Source organism: Oratosquilla oratoria, chromosome 31 (assembly GCF_046742065.1).
Source record: "Oratosquilla oratoria isolate Oo_2021 chromosome 31, ASM4674206v1, whole genome shotgun sequence".
In the NCBI taxonomy this organism is placed as follows: domain Eukaryota; kingdom Metazoa; phylum Arthropoda; class Malacostraca; order Stomatopoda; family Squillidae; genus Oratosquilla; species Oratosquilla oratoria.
Window position 1 is genome coordinate 47,750,417 of NC_134807.1, and position 22,500 is coordinate 47,772,916.

The window sequence follows — 22,500 nt, forward strand, 5'->3', positions numbered from 1 at the left end:
TCAAGAAGATTTAGATCAATTACAGCAATGGTCTGAAAAGTGGCTAATGAAATTTTAACACAAGTAAATGCAAGGTAATGCACATAGGTAAAAATAACAGTAAGTACGATCACAAGTTATTTGGAAATTCGTTAACAAAAGTGGATAGTGAAAAAGATCTCGGCGTAATTATCAGTAACGATCTCAAATCATCCAAGCAGTGTATTTCAGCCTCTGAGAAAGCAGATAAGATTCTAGGACTGATTGCGCGATCTTTTGATTTCAAAAGTCCATCACTCATTAACAAGCTATATAAATCGTTAGTTCGTCCACATTTGGAATATGCTGTTTCCGTATGGTCACCGAATCTCATTAAAGACATTGACAGATTGGAAAGAGTACAACGGCGAGCCACAAAACTGATTCCAAATATCAAAAATAAATCATACGAAAAATCGACTAAAAACATATGAATCTGTTTTCCCTAAAAAAGCGTTAGACTCAGAGGTGACTTGATACAGGTCTTTAAAATTCTAAAGGGATTAACAACATCAAAAAGTGACCAAATTTTTACATTGAATGAGAATCAGACAAGAAAACAATGGTCTTAAAACTCTCCGGAAATAGATTCAATTTGGAAGTAGGTAGAAAACAACTTTGCCAACCGTGTAGTTAATGAATGGAATAAACTTCCTGCACAGGTATTTGCAATGTAGTTCAGTTCGAAGCTTTAAGAATCATTTAGATAAATACCTAAGTAAGATGCTGTAATGATTATAATTTATCTTATATTATTTGTTTTTGTTTTGTTATCATTTGTCTGTCTGATTTTTATTTATTATTAGTTATATGTCAATTTATTATTATTTACTATTTACCTGTTTGTTTATTATTTAACTATACCTATGCATTTATTTATGTATTTTATTTGTTATTTACATTATCATAGTTTTTATTTATTATTTTATTATTAATATGATTTTTTTTTTCGCATCCGACCTAGATATGGATCAAAAGGTCTCCTGTCGGCATGCTCCGCCTTTGTAATCCTTTGTAATATATATATATGTATATATATATACATATATATATTATATATATGTATACATATATATATATATATATATATATATAAAGAGCATACCTTACCAAATCACTTCCCTCCGTAAATTCCCCAAGTGACAACAATCTTTAACCCCTTTCAGCAACACGGAAACGTATTTGTTGGTTTCAGTTGCGTGGCCAAAGTCTTAGGAGTCTTTATTCAGGAGAGGAGCAAATTTAGGACAAAACGATGTCAAGGCTCTACTAATGAGAAACTTATTCCTGGCCATAACACATTTGACACTGACCAAGTACGTCACCCCACTGACGGGGTCAAATATACAGACAAGCGACACACGCCCTTCGAGAGCTCCAAACGGCCTGGAGGGGGGAGGGGGGAAGGTTACTGTCATCGTCATCCCCTGGCGGCATGAGTCGTCCAATGTCAATCGCCGGCTCGTAATAGCAATCAGTTTAGCACAGTCGTCACGCCCTTAGCCTCGCCCGCCGAGCTCCTGTGCCAATGTCTCTCAACTTTTCCTTGCCCCCTTCCCTTCCCTCTGTAGCACACTTTTCATCATACGTTAGGGTGTCATTACAGCCCACTCACCCCCACACTAAGTCTATGTGACTCAAAAGGTGAAATATCTTAAAACACACACACACACACAAACGGTGATGCCTGCTAGATGTCGAGTCAGTGGACTTTAAATTTGCGGTTAGATCAATACTAGATCAGTCTGTGTCAAAATATCTGTGGTCCCCATCCGACACTAAACCCGGGGGAAACCCTATAATTTCATCCCTCTTGAGAACTCCATCTTTAGGTTGATTGTCTTTTCAACCCGCTCTCTTGTCTTTGTCAGAAAACTTTCTTAGCTATTTACTGTCCACTAACTCTGTTCTGGCCAATAGCAGACGATTTTATTCAGAGAAAGAGAGAGTATGAGTATACTGTATATGATTCTGATGTGCCTACGTGGACCTGGCAGTAGGAGACAGACTAATATATATAATTAATTACAGGTCCAGGACTAGCGGCCCTCGCCGCCGTGGCCGTGGCCGCCGCTGCGTGTCTGACAAACCTTCTCTTCCTTTCCCGAGTGCCACCGAATTTGGTTAACCACCACCTTAGCCACGTGACCTTCGCCTTAGCTGAGTAGCTTTCGCGATTTCATTCCATGTGAAACATCCCCCGTTTCCACTAGATTCATTAATCCAGTCCTAGTCGGGTGTCCTCTTTACACCCTCTGTACCGGATGGACCAAATCCCTTCACCATGGCTGCCGCCAGGCTACTACAAAGGAGGAGCATGCCGACACGAGACCTTTTGGTCAATAAATAGGTCGGATGAAAAAAAATGAATAAATGAATGAATAAATAAATAATAATAATGGTCAATAAATAAATAGATAAAGTAAATAAACAGATAATAAAATAAGTAAATAAATAAATAAAGTAATAGAATAAGTAAATGAATAGATAATAAAATAAGTAAATAATAAGTAAATAAAATAAATAAATAAATAGATTATTAAATAAATAAAATAAGTACCTCCGGCAAGAACCGCTGACCTGTGCGATTTCACCCCTCCCCTCCACCCTCACCTTTCACCTCTTCCTTTTTAAAAGTTGTAAATGGCCTCGGCCGTGGGAGGCGGAGGCGGCGGCGAAGGACCTCCTTGACCGCTTGATTACTACCGGTACTTTATCGACGACACTTGACCTCTTCAGGTCAACCACATGAGCCGCTCCCTTCCCATGAAAGGACTTTTCCAACGTCCTTCCTCCAACGGGTTGGAGGGATAAGTCCCGTCAGTCTCTTCAGTCGGGGGAGAGCGTGAGCTCACATCCCAGTGTGAAAAATTATGGTTACCAGGAAGCACCAACAAAATATGCCACTCTACCCAAATTCCAGCGGCCGCCAGGCGATTTAAGTCAATTGAACAAAAACACGTCCACAGAGAAATTAATCTTTCAATTCTCTGTGCATGACTCCACGAAGATGTATGGCATTATACCCTTCACCATAGTGATGCACATCCTTATCATCACAACTATTCCTAACAGTGACTTGCCTTCCTCAACAATTAGTGGGCATAATAGGGCAAAGGTGACATTTTCATCCTCCTCGCCTATTCCCTTTCCTAGTTACTGTACAACTCAGATCGTCTTCAAAATCGGCAGCACAGCTATTCCCACCTCAGCGACACGCCAGCCCCTGTTATCATCACCACCACGCCAATTACGAACTTTCAAGCATCCTTCAACACCACGTGAGTTAATATAACACAAGGCGAGATAGTGTGGATGGCTGATGTACGACGGCATAAACGGTGGCAGTGGAGATGGTAATGATAATGGTGACGGTGTTGGTGGCGACGACGACAACAACTATGATGACAGTGGAGCTGGTGGTGGTGATTATGGAAAAATTATGGAATGGTAGGGAAATATGAAGACTGCAGGGGAATTAAAATGAAACCTACACATACATAACCTTCGACCGTAAAAGTACACACACATGCACACACGCACGCACGCACTCTAACACATGCGAACAATGAAAACAACTAATACCGATTTAATCTCCTGAACAAGCACTCATCCTGAACATGACTCAGCTATGAAGAACAAAGCCTACATAATAAATAACTAAGAAAACACACTCAGTTTGGCACAGCCACAATGCATCTGACTAGAGAAAGTGGTACTGCTAAAGCGAGTAGAGCACGTACGCACGCGCACACACACACACACACACACGTACTATAAGAGGACAAGATAAATTAATCCTAAGCACAATTTGATAAGTGGAATACAACGACGATACCTCGCGAGAAAAGTTCTAATCCTGTGTATTACAATAAACAAATACAACTGCGCATACACACCTGCAAACACACACAAACACACACACATGCGCGCGCGCGCGTGCGGGCACACATACACATACGCTTTTCGACCAGCATTTACGTAACTTCGGCAACCAAGACCGAACGATTAAACTGCAAACACCGACATTCCACAAAATACGCGTCGGCAGACAAATTCACCGTCCTTTGATAAACTTGCAAGAGAGCCAGGCCAAGAACCAAGCACCTCGAAAACAAGTTGGCGGACATAAACCAATATATGAGTGACAAAATTCAGTTCTAAGTTCACGGACTACTATGGCCTGAATTTATGACTGGTACAAGTGTGTCGCGTTCCGAGATCCGGCTGACAGGTAATGTTCTTCATGCCTCGAAAGGTGGCCAAAACTAAGCAGTTGGTTAAACGAGGTAATTGACGCATGCTGTGGCTGAACTCGCTATTGGGGTCATTCATTTGGAATGCACAATTACAATCCAACATATTCAGTCTGTACAGATGCACATTAAATATTACCCTACAATAACTATAACGTAAAAGTTATAATACATTAAATACATCCAGTTGAATTGTACATGTTCAAAATAAAGATTAGTGAAGTGAAATAAGCGAAATAAACACAAATATTATATTAGAACATGATATTCAGAAATTTCTTCTTAGCATAAGATAAAAAGGGTTGCCTTTCAAAGTTCGAATTTTTTATATTTCTTAAAAAACCACTGTTACGAAAACTAAACATTGTATAGCACCTGCGTAAACAGAATGAATTATATTATTGATTATGTATATAACTAATACATCTGTATATTTTGGATGACATCACCTCATTTCTGAAAAGTAACCTCGCCAAACCTAAGCAAGGATCTTCGAGACAGGGTGAAGATGACGTTAGAGGAGTTATTATTTATCAATTTTGATGTCTGACACCTCATCAGGCGCTCGTTGGAATGTTCATTTTAGATGTCTACACACACACAGTTAATGAATGAGAAAGAGAGAGAGAGATTATACATGATTGGAGGAGAAATGGAGGGAGAAAGAGAGAGAGAGAGAGAGAGGAAAGCATACTGGAACGAGTTAATAAAATGAGCAACTGGAGACTTATAGTAAAGAGCAAAGAAGACAACAAGGAAAATGAGAAGTGGCCATAATCTGAACAATATAAGAAGAAAACAAGTATCCCAGGCGAGGTTAGGACGGAGCGATACAAGACAGAAATCGTTCCGGAAGCATAACCAAAACCCTCTTCGAATGTGTCAGGTGAATCCAGTGTCTTGCCGTAACTCCCAATTTTGATGAATGCTTGCTAAGAACATAACACCAATGCAAATAAGGCTCTACGCACTGAAACTAATGATGAACTTAACGGAATTCGTCTCATTACGGAAGAAGACAAAACTGGATGACAATGTGGCCATTGAACCCGCGGAATTAAATATATCAACAGCTCAATCAAACAAGCAATGTCTAATTAGTATCATAAACTACACTAAATTGAATAGCACACACGAATACAATGGGAAACCCATCATGACTACAAAGATAACGAAGTAATAAACGGGCAAAGTTACAAAAACGAAAAACAATCAGCTTAGACCTTGGCTCAGATGATGCAAGCAAACAATTACTGGAAAAAGATGCGTATATCAGAATTTCACTAACAGGCAACCAATGTCAACAAAAGGAAACAAAAGCCGAACGCCACAAATCAGTCTCTCATCAGACGTCGACAGCCCTTGACAGCAGACAGACGATACTTACACAAGCACAATCTCGCTAGAGCTACTCTCTAGAGTTGACTCGTATTCGTAATCCAACTTTACGTTGGATAGCTTTACCTTGGCAGTTAACACTGCCACCCACTTCTGGGCATTTCCCAGCACTTTTTTCCTATCCGTCATTTTCCGTATCTTCGTAGCTCTCCGGGATCCGCACGAGCCCTTGTTGCCTCGTGAGACTTCTACGTCGTCCGGCCCGGCGAAATCTAAAAAAATTCTATTGTAGTTTAGAGTAGTGTAGACACCGTAACCACTGGGCACACAGTGTGTCCTACCACGCGGCTGTCACCATTCGCCAAAGGAAACTGTGTGACCCCTTTATATTATTTTCTTTGGCTCTGCTGAGCACATTTTATTTTCGCGTAACAGGGAGTTCGTCCCCCCACCCCGACGCGCAGGATGGAGTCCTCAACTCCATCCCTGCAAACTAGGAAGACCTCCCCTGACGACCCCAATATCGACCCGGACAAGGTTAGACACGTGTTTCTCCATTCTGACAAGACTCGATTAGCTTACCTCAACCCTTTCATGCTTAAAAGATGTCTATCACAATTTACCGATGATATTAATCAAGTTAAAAAACTAAGAAGCGGAGACCTCCTAATTACCACCAACTCTGGGAAAGCTACACGCGATCTTCTCAAGGTCAGGAAGTTTCATTCCTTCGATGTTGTTGCATCCCTCCCTAGGTCACTCAGCTCCTGCAGAGGAGTAATCCACTGCAGAGATTTGATGACCATGGAAGAATGTGAAATCCTCGATGAGATGAAATCCGAAGTAATATTAGATGTTAAATTCATAACGCGACTGGACCGAGAAAGGAACATGCGAGTGAACACGCCCCTCATAATTCTGACATTCAATTCAACAACCCTCCCTGACCACGTCAAAATTGGTTACATTCATGTCCCAACACGACCATATGTCCCTAACCCTTTACGCTGGAACAAATGTTTCAAATATGGTCACCTTGCCAAATTCTGCAGCAAACAATCAGTCAAATGCGGTAAGTGTGCAGGCGAACATCCTACGGATGCTTGCTCTGCTAATGTGTTTCAATGCGTTAACTGTCCCTCCAATAACAACCATGCATCCACCTCCCAAGACTGTCCTACATTCAAAATAGAAAAACAAATCTGTACAGAAAAAGCAACTTGTGGCATATCCTTTTACGAAGCAAGGAAGCGTGTGATGGAAAGACTAATTACCCCAACTAGTACCTCCGGAGCAATTTCATATGCTTCGGCAGTAAAGAAAACTTATAGAACCATTGAAACACAAACAGATAACAAACACTCCAACAAGGATAAAGATCATCGCCAAATTACCAAGCAAACTCACTCGCACCTTCCTTCCCCGGCCATCCCAGAGCTTCCCAAGCGTGTGCTCAGACGTACGGAAGAGGATGTCCACATGGAGACCTCCGTTTCTTCCAAGCGACTTTTAAGTCCTATTTCTAGCCCAGAACAAAAATCCGGGCTAAACACAACTCTCCCACTAAGGCCAAGAAAGGAAGAAACCGAAGCAGATAAACAAAAAAAATAATGATAATAATAATAATAATAATAAATAAATAAAAATAAAATATATAAAAATGAAAATAATCCAGTGGAATTGCCAAGGTGTTAGAAGTAAATTAAATGACCTTGTAATTTTTAACTCCCTAAACAACCCCTCAGTCATATGTCTACAAGAGACGCTCCTTAAGCCCAGTGTCGAGTTCAAACTTAAGAACTTCACCACCTATAGGAAGGACATGTTGGCGCCTGGAGGGGGGGTCGCAGTTGCAGTCAGCGACTGCCTTCCCCAAGTGGAATTACCACTAGCCACCACCTTGGAAGCAGTCGCTATCAAAACAAAACTGCATAATAAACTCGTCACCATCTGCTCCATTTATCTACCTCCCGACCCTCGTTTCCCACTAGAGGAAGTAAACAGGTTGATACAACAACTACCCCACCACAAACTCATAGTGGGAGATTTCAACTCCCACCATCGCATGTGGGGTAGCGAAAAAAAACTCTCTTCGAGGGGAGCAGATGGAAGAAGTGCTCAACACCAACAACCTGGTCCTCCTAAACACTGGCAGTCCCACTCGAGTAGACGATACTAGGGGTTCCTTTTCATGTATAGATTTATCCATATCATCTGCGTTGTCTGACATCACACAATGGAATACGCATGACAACACCATGCTCAGCGATCATTTCCCAGTAATATTAGAAATAGGGGGTGACCACGCTACGGCTCCTCCAGCCTACGGAGACAACCCACCCTCTCCCTGTCCCAAATTCAATATTTCAAAAGCAAACTGGGAAATGTATCGCACAACAACCAACGTCAACATCACAGGGGATAATATGGATGACAAAATATCAAATTTAACTGTTTCAATCTTGAATTCAGCTCTTAAGCATATTCCAAAAACCTCGGTATTTCACAAGCATAGAGTTCCTTGGTGGACATCAGACTGCAGAAAAGCACTTTGCAAGCGGAATAGGGCTTACCGAACTTTTAAAAATAACCCAATTGCACCCAATTTAATTACTTTAAAAAAAAAAGCGCAAGCAGAGGCCCGCAAAACAATCAAACAAGCCAAACGAAAGTCTTGGCACGACTACATCTCAACAATAAACACAAACACCTCTCTAACACAAATCTGGTCAGCCGTCCGAAGAATCGACGGCAAATATACACCAAGCGTAAAGACCATGACCATAGGAAATACATTTGTAGATACTCCCACCGACATCGCAAACACAATAGCAGACACTTTTACATACACAAGTAACACAAATAACTATTCTCCAACCTTCCTACAACATAAACAAAGACGGGAAGCAGAACCCCTGATCTTCCATACACAGACATACCACGACTACAACACTCCCTTCCAACTACACGAGCTTGAACAAGCCTTAAGCTCGTGCAGAGGAACCTCTGCTGGCCCAGATGGGATTAGGTATGAGATGCTGCAACATTTGAATCCAATTTCACTGAAAAAAATTACTAGAAATATACAACGCAATTTGGATTAATCAAGAATTTCCAAAAACATGGAGACATGCCCACGTCATACCTATTCTCAAAAAGGGGAAGGACCCAAAGAGTCCTTCCTCTTATCGCCCTATAGCGCTTACCAACTGCTTATGCAAAGTATTAGAACGTATGGCCAATAACAGATTAAAATTCATTCTAGAGTCTCAAAATTTAATAGTTCCTGCCCAATGTGGTTTCAGGAAAAATAGAAGTAGTCTCGACCATTTGGTCAATTTAGAACACGATATCCTCTCAAGTTTCGAGAGGGAAGACCACCTTGTTGCTTGCTTTTTAGATTTAGAAAAAGCCTACGACATGGCATGGTGACATGGTATCCTCGAAAAACTCTATGCACTTGGCCTTAGAGGGAATCTCCCTATTTTCATTTTTTTTTTTTTTTTTTTTAAAGAACGTACATTTTCCGTTAAAAGTCAAAATTACTATTCAACAGTACGCACACAAGAAAATGGCGTACCACAGGGAAGTGTGTTAAGTCCCACACTATTTATGCTACTCATAAACGATATTCTACCCGCTCCACCTCGGAACCTTAAATACTCATTATACGCTGACGACGTCGGAATCTGTCATTCCTCATCGAACGCCAAGTTTTCCGGCTCTCGCGTACAACTGGCCCTGGACTCGCTCCAGGACTGGTATGACAAATGGGGATTTAAGTTTTCGGAATTAAAGTCAACAGTAATTGTATTTTCACGCAGAGCCCAAGCAGAAATAAATCTGCAATTACATGGTAATCCCATTCCAGTACAAAATTCAACCTTTCTCCTTGGCCTGAAACTGGACTCCAGGCTAAACTGGAAGGCCCATATAAAAAATCTAGTTGATGCGTGCAACAAGAGAATTAATTTGCTACGTAAACTAACGGGCACAAATTGGGGAGCAGATAGGAAATCCCTGCTAATGATTTATAAGTCCCTAATTAGATCTAAATTAGACTATGGGTGTCACATTTATGGTTCGGCAACACCAACCACGTTACAACCCCTGAACATCATCCAAAACAAAGGCCTGAGAATAGCAATTGAAGCATTAAGCTGCACAAGGATCGAGAGGCTGGAAGTTGAAGCAAATGTACCCACCCCCTCCACTACAGGCGCGAACTCCTTGCACTCCGATACGTCGCCAAAGTGCTCTGTAACCCTCGACATCCCTGCAAGGAAACGATGAACCAGCACGAGCACTTCACCAACTCTAGCCTAAATCCCCTTTCCATCAGGATCCGATCCTTGTGCGAGCAGTATTCAGTGCCACTGTGGTCAATAGAACAGATGAAAACCACATACTTACCACAGTGGAAAAACATCGCCCTGAAGGTCAACATCCACCAAGACCTCAAGAAAAAATCGTCTTCCACAGAAGAACTTAGACAGAAGACCCTGGAGACCATCAACAAGTACAATGACCACAGGGCACTGTACACTGATGGCTCCAATTGCGGCCCCAAAACTGAGACAGGGTTCTACGGCACCAAAACCCGGATGATGTTCAGATTGCCGGACCATACGAGCATATATATCGCCGAACTCTTCGGTATATACAAAAACATAGAAAATGCTCAATCTGACACACATAGTAACTTCGTCATATTCACAGACTCGTTAAGCGCACTCCAATCAATTAAGACAGGTAATCATATGGAGAACTTTCTCTTGGGCAAAATCATTAGCACATTGTCGATAACTAACAAGTTCATTACTCTCTCTTGGGTTCCCAGCCACATTGGGATCTTCGGGGATGGGAAAGCGGACACCTTAGCCAAATCTGCCTTAGAAAAAGACTCTATTACAGACATACCCCTGGACATAGGAACCTTCAATTCTATACTAAGGAAACAATTACACGCCCACTGGCAACTCCAGTGGGACAACCTTCACATCTCGCACAAACAAAAGGAACACATAACAGACTGGTCGACATCATACAGAAACAACAGACGGGAGGAAATCGCCATAGCAAGACTGAGGATGAACTCCACCCACCTCACCCACCTAAACCCATACATAAACGATGTATTTCCTCCCCAATGCAACACCTGCAACACTATACTATCCATAAGACACATACTCGTACACTGCTCAAGATACAACACACAACTTAAAAAAAGCAGCTAAGCACTACAAATCTTTTGACCGATGACCGTTTACTTATTGACAAAGTAGTATTTTATTTGCGCACTACAGGACTATTGTGGAAATTATAATGGTAGATTAAAAAGGATCGCAGGTTCACACCAGGCTTAATGACCTCATTATAGGTCGATAGCCTTAACCCATTAAACTCCGATGACAAGATGTCTTGTCATTTGGTCAAATTAAACAAAAAATCATAAAACACCAAAATGTTTGATCAAACACCAGAAAAATATGGCGTCAGTCCTCGCTTCGTGCGAGGACTGACGCCATATTTTTCTGGTGTTTGATCAAACATTTTGGTGTTTTATGATTTTTTGTTTAATTTGACCAAATGACAAGACCTCTTGTCATCGGAGTTTAATGGGTTAAAGATCCAACAACAACAGTCTCTACAGTCTACACCACAGTTCGTCGGACCCAGTCGAACAAAGCAAAACAAGGCAAGTCGTCAAAATAGAGCCAAGCAACAAATCGAAAGTAATCAGACCGGAACACAAGCCAGCAGGCGGTCACTCCAACGAGAACGCAACGATGTCCCAAACAAATACATAATCCACAAATAAATATACACACCACACTTGAAACAGATATCCCATAAAGATTATGAACAAACAAATACACTAACCACAACCACATATATCAACACCCTTACTCAACGAGCTATGTACATTAAACTTAAACTATATGTGAATAACCTGCCAGAACCACATATGAGGCAGCCCAGGGAAGTTAGCTAAATAAGCGAATGCCACTATTAAAATCATCTAAGCATATACAAATATGACAAAATTAGGCCACTGCTGAAGAAACAACTAAAACAAAACGCAGATTTTACAAGAAAATTGCTTGTCTTACTAGTTCACATGTAAAAATAGTAGCGAATACAAGAAGAATAATTTATCAACAGAAAAAAGCAGTCATTAATCATCGACAAAGGAGAGCAAAAAATGCAAAATGAACTGACAAACGCGAAGTATTGAAATGAAAAACATAAAGAGGAAAATTAGAATAAAAAGTGTGTAAACCTCCTTCAACAACACGGACACAACGTGAAAATACTGTCCCCCCTCCCCATCCACCTCGGGGGCACAATCAAAGAAAGCCCACAAACAACCCGTCCGCGCAACCAAAGAAGGGCAAACAAACACACAAACAACCAAGCCAGCCGGCTGAAACCTCGGAAGGAAGAATGAGCTATTAGACTTTGTAGTGAGTGCGCGCAAGGTATTGAGTGCGTAAGTGGGGGTATTGTGTTTGAGTAGGGTGAGAACACGTCAAAGCATTGTACATGCTCTAACAATTGTGCGAGAGTAAGGCACCCGCGCACATTTTCTTAATGTATACGTGTATGTGCGCGCGCGTGTGTGTGTGTATGTGTGTGTGTGTGTGTGTGTGTGTGTGTGTGTGTGTGTGTGTGTGTGTGTGTGTGTGTGTGTGTATGTGTGTGTGTGTGTGTGTGCGTTTCACCACCATGGTCTTTGGATTACGTGTTGGACTCGTGATCGGTGGCTATTTCCCTCCCAGAAGAGAGCTCAGAGCTAGTATACGACCGATCTATGGGTAATGCTGTGACCTTACACGCACACACACACCCAACTCCCCGCCCACGAGAGTTGGAGTAGCGACCCGTAGGGCAGCGATACTGAAATTATTTCAGCCCTGGGCAAGATTCGAACCCGGACCTCCGTAGCTGCAGCCGGTACCTCTACCAGCTGCGCCATGTGTGTGTGTGTGTGTGTGTGTGTGTGTGTGTGTGTGTGTGTGTGTGTGTGTGCGCGCACGCGCAAGCAAGCAAGCAAGCAACGTAATGTTAAAAATTATATTCACGTCTGAATTGGAGCATGGTAAAACAAGATGCTTCTAACAGCCGAAGGGTTTAATTAAGGCAAATGGGCAAAGGTTAATGTAGAAGTGCTATGTCCGTATGCCAAAATATCAAAAGATATTCTTTTGTAATTGTGAAATAGTGATAATGGGAGATTTCAATTGTACTGATATTAACTGGGTACATCTGAAACATGGCTGCGTAATTAGTCATTTGAGAACTTGTCGGTGACGTGTAAAAGAGGCCGAAAAATATGGGAATATACTTGTACTCGTCCTCCAATTCATCATCAACCGCAAAAATATGATAAATCGTGTAGAAGTTGGTGAGAGCGTTGCACCTAGTGGCCACAACGTTATTAGGTCCAAGTTGAAAGTAAAAGAAATAGAGACAGTTGCAAAACCGCAGTACCTGACTTAAGACAACAGCTTCAGCTACAGACTGAAAGAAAATATGAAGTAAAAAGCCTATGAATCTTAAGCATAATTACCAGCAACGACTTTAATCGTCTAAACGTTGTATTTCTTCTTCCGAATAAGTATTTACAATTCTAGAACTGATAATACGATCTTTTAATTTCAAATTTGATCAATGATCAACTATATATCCCATTCGTTCACTCACATTTGGCATATACTGTTCCTTTGTGGTCCCCTAATTTCGTTGATTATTTGGGTACAATGAATAAATGAATAGACAAATGAATAAATATACAAATGAATAAACAAATAAATTAACGAATTAGTAAATAAATAAACAAATATATGAAAAGATTAATAAACAAATTAATAAATAGATAAACGAGTAAATAAACAAATAATAAATAGATAAAAAAAAAAAAAATGAAATATAAAAATGTCGGAAACAAATCATACTACAAATGTCCGAAACAGTCAACACAATACCCACTCCCCCGGCAAAAAATATTGAATCAAACAAATAAACAAAATAAAAAGGAGTTCAATATTCCAAGTGGAATTGATAACATCAGAATTGAGAATAGTTTCATATGAGACACTAACTAGAAGAGAAATTACGCCCTTTGCCAGGGTGGTGATTTAATCTTCAAATAAACAAAAACATTTTCGTCAATCACATAGTGTGAGTAAGAGAAACTAGCTTCCAGTCCAGACGACAGGTTGTAGTACAACTTAAAGTTTTAAGATTCATTTGGATAAACATCTAAGCTATTTACTATAATGCCTGCCGAAGGGCTATTGTGTTTGCCTATTTGTATTGTTTGATTCTTTGGGTATTTGTTTATTACTTCATTCCATTTTCCTTTCTGAAGTAGCACTCATTATGCATGGAAAGGTCTCCGGCATTCATGCTATGTCATTGTGATACACAATAAAGTGCACGAGCTAAGAGTGACAGAATAATATATAAGTAACTTTTAATATGTTTGCAAGGTAGCAGTCTACTCATCGTTGAGGAACACCTATGAGGGGTTTAGGCTTGCCAAATACATTAGGTATGCATTGAAACATATGGTGAGAATAAAATCAATTCTGTACCTTCGGATACGTAAAGATATCGCATAAAAATCGGTTCCACATGGTGCTAACCACAGCAACAATAAGTATACTCTGAATGTAATCAGTGTTTGAGGTGAAGGTAAACGAGGAATATGCAAGTGGCATGCGAAAGGCCATTTACGAACTGAGGGAGATAACTACGTTAGAGGCAGAGGGAACTCCTTGAAAACAACTCTCGTCCCGCTTGGAATGCATTCGAGTGTCTTCGTTTCCAATCAGCTCCGCAATGCAGACGATCAGGTTAGCGTGTCTGTAAACACAAACACAAACACACACACACACACACACACACACACACACACACACACACACACACACACACACACACACACACACACACACACACACACACACACACACACACACACACACACACACACACACACACACACACACACGCACGCACACGCACGCGCACACATACAAATGTGATAAAAGCATAAATCAAATACAACTTCAAAAATAATTACGATAACTATAGAACGTGTGGACGAACGCACAAATAAATGCTTCCGCTTCACATGCTGACATGCAGCTGCAGTTATCTTAGTACAACCTAATTATTCTAAGCGATTATGGTACCACAGACAAAGTCTAATGTGCCGATAACAGTAAATACATCTCTGCATCCGTTTATGAGTTATAGCCCTCTAAAAAGGCGTGCCCTTATATTTGATCTTCCAAGGCCACGCAAATTTAAGAGCCACGTACGACTTCTGATATGCTGATAACAGTACACATCCGTCACCGTTTTCGAGACAATGCCCACTAAAATCTACGATCGAATCTTTCTGAAGTCAGTGTCAATCTGCATTTTCACTGTAATCATATATAGGCTTCATGAATAATAGGCCAAATGTCATCTTGGTTTTGTCTTGTTTAACGCAAATCTGACATTTGTGGGAATGGATGATACGGAACAGTGATCTTCTTTGTTGAAAGTTTCTTGATCAGTGATTCAGCAATTCTGTTGATATATTGCTAAAAAATAATAACAAAATAAAGATAAGTAAAAAAAAATTCACCAAAAACAATACCTCACCCTGGACGGAGTCCGGGATCGAGGTACATATCCAATTCATCACACTGCCCACTTCCCCATCCACCTGAGCAGCAATTCTTCCAGACCATGTCCCTCCCATACACTTTACGGCTGCATGTACATCACACCATCACTACCCTTTCGTCCCCAGTCTTAACTCTCCTGGTCTTTTTCTCGAGACACATTTGGGAACTGATTTCCATCTTTCTCTCTCTTCAGCCAATTTTCCACACCTCACCAAATAAAACCCAAAAGGCATTGCATTTAATGCCAAACCCTCCTAGTGGGAACAGGTAGGTGCTCCTGTTCACAGTCTGTTTCTATATAATCTCCTGAAGGAAGCATAAGGTCACCACCCACAATGCAACACCTCTGTGTTTCCTTAATATCTCTTTGTTGTCAAGTCTTCCGATGCCTAGTGCTCCTCAGAATTTGAGGAAAAGTCTGTCCCCCGGTGTCATCAGGGTCCCCAATATTGGAGGACAAGTCGTTGCATGAGGTTTGTATGATACCGGTCTCTTCCATGATGCAAGGCAACCTGAAAATATCCAATGGGTGACAAAGAAAAAAAAAAAATCCGTAGCGTTGAAGGGGAGTGCCTTATCCACCCACCCCCAACCTGGCTACGGATCGCACGAAACCCAGAATTTCCAAATCAGAACACTACTAATAAATTTCAAGAACCTCCGTCAGGACTGAGACACAATGTTCTCCTGTGGCAGTCTGGTAGGTAGAGGTGACTTATTCTTACATACTACGCCGGCGTGGGATATACAGTTGGAGACAAAGGTTCTTCGACACTAATCACATGCATCAGTGTTCAGACGATCCTAAAATTATATCTTTTTGGGAAAGCACTAGCAAAAAACTGTTTGGGTAACAAACACGTTTACACCATTTCATTTTCTTATCTACGATACACTTTAGCTGTAGCTAACATTAGTTAATTGACTGAATTACGAAGGTAGACTTGAGATATAATAAGGTTTCGATCAATGATGTCCTTATGTGGACCAAGTCGGCCACCATACTGAATAAAATTGTTTGGCACTAACAACGACAAAATCTGCCAAAGGGCGTCACCGGGTCAAAGAATTGTTGGAGGATCTAACTCACATCTGTAACTGTTCTACATAAAGTATAGAACCGCTGCCGACGGGTAAGAAAACTACAAAATTCTAGATACTTTGCTCTAAACTGACCTGGCTAGAAGAAAATATCCACTAAAACAAAGCACGACCTCCCTCTCTCTCTCTCTCTCTCTCTCTCTCTCCCTCTCTTTCTCACACTTCACTTATAACTCAAATTTCCATGGAGTTGAGGGCGCGACGGCACTCTACTGCCTGCACCCTAAGGCCAAGGTGGTCTAGCCCCAACACTGTAGACGCCCAATAACCTCGACCATATGCACTAAGTATCCGATAATGACATTTGTAATTCCATAGGAAACCAATAGTGCGTCTCTAGCAGACCAATACTCGTGTAGGTTGTTGCTATTGTTGGAGTGCTTCTCTTCCTTCCCGATCGTGGGAGGGCGTGTCGGGGGTCTTGGCAGGAAAGGGGTGAATGGGTACGGGCGGACTTAGGTGCGGGTGGGGAGTTGTTGAATTTAAAAAGGTGGAGGGTGTAAACGAGGGTGAGAAAGAATTGGATGTCACAGCCGATGAAGAGGTCACGCGATAAGAATTATGGTCAAGTAAGGGAATTCAAAGCAAGGGCATGCAAACTAAAAACAGATCCTGAACACTGAGGTGAGAATCCTGGGGAACGAAATCATTCAAGAATAATTGAGGGGCGGGGAGAAGGAAAGGGAATGGAGGAGAGGGGCTGAGTGAAGGGATGCGGGAGAGGATGGGAAAAATGAGACGGAGGAAGGGAAGATGATGGGGAAAGGGAAGAGAATGGAAACAGGAAGAGGAGGACGAAGGGAAGGGTAGGGAAAAAGAAATGGCTCAAAAGGAAGGAGAAAAGGAAGGCGAGAAAAGGGAGGTATAGGAAGGGAAATATAGGTAAAGGAAAGGAAGAAAACAGGACGGAATGGGAGGGAAGGGTATGGTAAAGAAGGGGAGGGTGGGTAACAGAAAGTGGATGAAGGGAAGAGGAGGTAAGGTCAGGAATGGGAAGGTGAAGGATAGGAAATGATCAATGAACGGCGCATACTATTAAGTCCAATGTCGTAAGAGGCAATAGCAGCTAGCACTAAAAAATCGGGTGACCTAAAAATAGAATAAAGTTAGGGAAAACAGGAGTCAAAGGAAGAAATGAATTAGAGTAGGACAACGTCAAAGAACAAGGTTGAATAAATCAACTGTGAACTAGGTATGGGGGAAAGACGACGGAGGTGCTGGGCAGGCGGTTGAATGAGCCACCTACGGGGTGTATACGACGCTGCGGGACTGTGTAGACTGTAGAGTAGAGGGTGAATGAGAGAGCCAGGGGGCGAGTCGTTAAATCGCATCGATTCATCAAGCCTTTCGTTCCCGTGTGAGACTCATTCGTCTTCAACCATGTTCCAGCTCATCTTCATCATCGAGGCTCACCGTGTTCCCACCCCAGACAGTAGAAATCAGCGTACTCGATTAAAGCCATTAACTACAACAAACAAACAATCATACAAATAAATACACCAATGATTGTATGATGTTTAATTTATTAAACACGGTAACTTACTCTATGGATTCGGTTCGGTTTTGGATGGATTTTCAGTACGAAGGAAGCTCTCCTTCCGGAAAGACCTCGCTGCGTAAAATCGCCGGCCTATAACCTGAACGAACAAAATGTATAAACTGGGAAAGGAAGATGAAGTCACGGGTCCTGGTCCGAGTTTTATCCTTGACTAGGGCATGAAACAAAACTAAAAAATCATTTGAACCTAGCCCCATATCTTCTTCACCCCCATTTTCTCCAACTTGCCATATCTCAAAACTTCATCACCGTCCTCAAAAATGTGTATACACACACACACGCACGCACACACACACACACACACGCACACATACACACACACACACACACACACACACACACACACACACACACACACACACACACACACACACACACACACACATATATATATATATATATATATATATATATACTTACATATAATATATATATATATATATATATACACACATATATATATAAATATATATATATATATACATATATGTGTGTGTGTGTGTGTGTGTGTGTGTGTGTGTGTGTGTGTGTGTGTGTGTGTGTGTGTGTGTGTATGTATACATACATATATATATTTATATATGTATATACTGTATATATATATATTATATATATAATATATAATATATATATACTGTATGTATGTATATACATATGTATATATATATATATATGTATATATATATATATATATATATATATATATATATATATGCCATCATTTTCAGAGGAGACGTGACCGAAAATGATGGCAGGGGCTATTTGTCCGTACCAAACTCGAGCCACTCAGGCAAGTTGGGACAGTTGTTCACTAGAGCCGGTATCAAGATTGCGATCAGCACGGGAACGAAAATAGGAGACATTGTTAAGAACCAGAACAAAGTAGTGGCCAACGGAGAAGAAAACAGTGTCGTCTACAATGTACCGTGTGGAAACTGCCCTATGAGCTACTACGGGGAAACCAGCAGAGGTATTAAGAAGCGGACAGTTGAGCACAGAAATGACGTCAAGGTACACCAAGTATCAAACTCGCTAGTGGTTCATGTAGATACTCATGGCCACTTACCAGACTGGGACAGAGTAGAGGTGCTGTAGAAAGGACTTCCTAAGAAGAGAAGAAAAATAACTGAAGCAGCTTACATCGCTTCCCATCCGAGCAACAACCACCGCGATGGATTTATTAAATTAACAAAAACGGCCAGCCGCTTGATACTTCGCGAGGCAGAGCGTAGGACGAGAGGTCAGGTCGATCATGGTGGAACGCGGATAGATTCGGCGGGTATTTAGGGTGTGAATTGTTTAAATGTGTATGTACTCTGAAGAAGTCCTGGTAAGGACGAAACGTCAGAATAAATCCCTAAACGGTTCCCTGTGTTTATCTCACCACCCATCCACTCATATATATATATATATATATATATATATATATATATGTATATATATATATATATACATATATATATAGATATATATACATATACATATATATATTTATATACATATATATATTATATATATATATATATATATATATATATATATACATATATATATATGTATATATATACATATACATAAATATAGATACATATATATATATATATATATATATATATATATATATATACAGTATATATGCAAAGTAGACCACTTGGAAAAATAAACTAACAAACCAGAGCGCTTTCGTATATTACATCTTCAGTGCAACAAGTACATAGTGATAGGAATACATAGACAATATATACATGATACAAAGGAACAAGGACAGTTTGAATAAGCGTAGCGACCAATTACCCCCTGGAGAGCGGAAGGTCATTGTCAATTATCTTACGATGGTCGGGCGACATCAGGTCACAGTCGCCAAGGAGAGCGGAAGGTCATTGTCAATTATCTTACGATGGTCGGGCGACATCAGGTCACAGTCGCCAAGGGTCACTGTTTCTACTACTTATATAGGGCGACATTAAGTCAATTCGTTGGATTACATTTTCCACTTGTATCTACCCATCCATTTATCCACTGATCATTGATACCCCCACTTTCACATATGTGATGAAGATATATGTATATATATATATATGTCTGTATATATATATGTGTATATATATATGTATATATATATATATATATATATATATATATATATGTTGAAGTACGTAGGACAGAATGAGTGGAAGGGTGGTGAGGTAAACACCAGGAACCATTGGAGTATTTATTTCTAACCACCTACCAGATTGGGAAAGAACAGAGGTGCTGCACAAAGGTCTAACAAAACAGAGAAGAAAAGTAATTGAGGCAGCCTATATCAATTTACATCCATGTAGCAACCACCGTGATGGATTTGTAAAGTTGGCGAGAGTAACGGCCAGCTTGGTTCTTCGTGATGCCGAACGGGGGTGCATGAGGAGCGAAGACGATCGGGGAGGAACGGGATAAGTTGTGGGTATATAAGCTGTCAATTATTTGTTTGTGTACACTCTGAGGAAGTCCTTTCAGAACGAAACGTCAGAAATAAAAACTCCAACGGTTCCTGGAGTTTACCACACCACCCTTCCACTCATATATATATATGAGAGAGAATGCGGGTGGGGAAGGGCATTCTCTCTCATTTGTCTGAAATAATCTTAAATATATATATATATATATATATATATATATATGTATACATATATATATATATACATATATATATATATACATATATATATACAAATAAATCCTTCGAAATGAGTCTGGTGTTTACCGATATGAATACACACACACACACACACACACACACACACACACATACACACACACACACACACACACACACATATATATATATATATATAAATATATATAAATATAAATATATATATATATATTATATATATATACATACATATATATATATATATATATATATATATATATATATATATATATATATATATCTGGGGCACACGTTTTCTCTAAGGCAATTCTGGTTGAAATCAACTGCACTAGTTGCTTTAACAATCTTCAAGACTGTATTCACAAATCACCACTACCATCTACCAAGTTGCCAAGAAGCTAAACTCCCTCCCCTGTAACACTAAAACCTTTAATACCAACTTATACCAGCACTTCCATTAATACCAAAAATTAATACCAACACTATAACACCATCACCTCCCACCCTCCCTACTCCTCCCTCTTCCTCCCACTCCCAGCCCCCTTCTATTTCTTTTCGTCCTCCTCCTCACCAGGCCACAGCCACCACCGACCAAGCTGATGGAAACCCTACACTTTGGACCATTCGAAATGCGCCTTCAGCCGCCGCTCCCGACCCGCTCCGCTTTGTTTTGCGGAGGGGAAGCCCAACACAATGCACAGGCCCGTGGCGTCAGCCGAACGTCATGCTTCTCACACCGCTCCTCCTCCCTCTCTCTCTCTCTCTCTCTCTCTCTCTCTATATATATATATATATATATATATATATATATATATATATATATATATATATATATATATATATATATAGGTCGGCCTCACAACCACCGTACTCACGCTACTGGCCCCCCCCACTCCCGCTGCCCAGTGTGTTAGGCTATCCGTACCAAGCGTCAAGTTGACTGTCAGCCACCATAAGTCGGATATGCTGAGGTTGACGCAGATGGGATAAATGTTGACGTAACGCTTGTATAAACGGTACTGGAAGTGGAGCGTGAAGGAGGGTCAGGCGTGGAGAGACAAGGACACCAACACCATGTCTGTCAATCTACTTATCCATATGTTTCCCCAAACGAACCACTGGATAACTTTTAACCCGGAAACCACGACTTCGGTTGGGTGAATGAAATCGCCACAGGGCAGCATCTGAGCAAATCCTGAAGATATGGCCCGGCGAGGAAGGGGATAATGACGTGGCTGGAGTAGGATTGGGAGAGGGAGGGGAGTGAAGCGTGCGCGAGGAGCTTGTTCGTATGTTGTTCACCCGCCCAGACCGAGCACAACTCTCTGTCCTTCTTTCAGCACCATGTCAAACTTTACGTACTTTGTTCTGATCCCCCTGAATATTTTCTGTAACTCAGGGGTGGCGATCTCGAGGCACTGTTGGGGATTAACTCGATTTGAACCTTCATCCCGACGTCAGAGCACAATAACTGACTTAATGTTAAATTTAATTTGCCAAGGTTTAGCAAACACAAATGAACGATGCTCAAATAAGCTAATCGGTTGCTTAGACATTGATATACCTGCCAAGATATGCGCATGTAAACTTACTCCCAAAAAGACATTTGCAATCATAGGCAAGACTGTAATTCAATAAACATATAAGTGTGTGTATGTGTGTGCGTACAGGCATGTGTGTGCTGGTGTGAGCGCGTGTGAGTGCGCATGTGTTGGTGAGTGTAAAACACACACACGCGCGCGCACGCACTCACGCAATAACACAAGATTCAAAATTACGAAAGAACGAGGACCATGTCACTTCAGTCTTGAGGGCGAGGCGGGACACGAACGTGCGATATCAGTCCTTCCCTGCAGAGACTCGTCCAACAGTCATTAATATTTT

The 22,500-nt window shown here is 40.9% G+C and overlaps 1 protein-coding gene across 1 annotated transcript in view; it reads right to left on the minus strand.

The window, feature by feature from the left end:
• LOC143041663 (max dimerization protein 1-like) overlaps positions 1-22,500 on the minus strand; it is a 165,326-nt gene that overhangs the window by 11,615 nt on the left and 131,211 nt on the right. Inside the window, exon 3 of the mRNA XM_076213668.1 lies at positions 19,027-19,065. Within this exon, the coding sequence (XP_076069783.1) occupies positions 19,027-19,065 (39 nt within the window). The remainder of the gene's footprint in view (positions 1-19,026; positions 19,066-22,500) is intronic.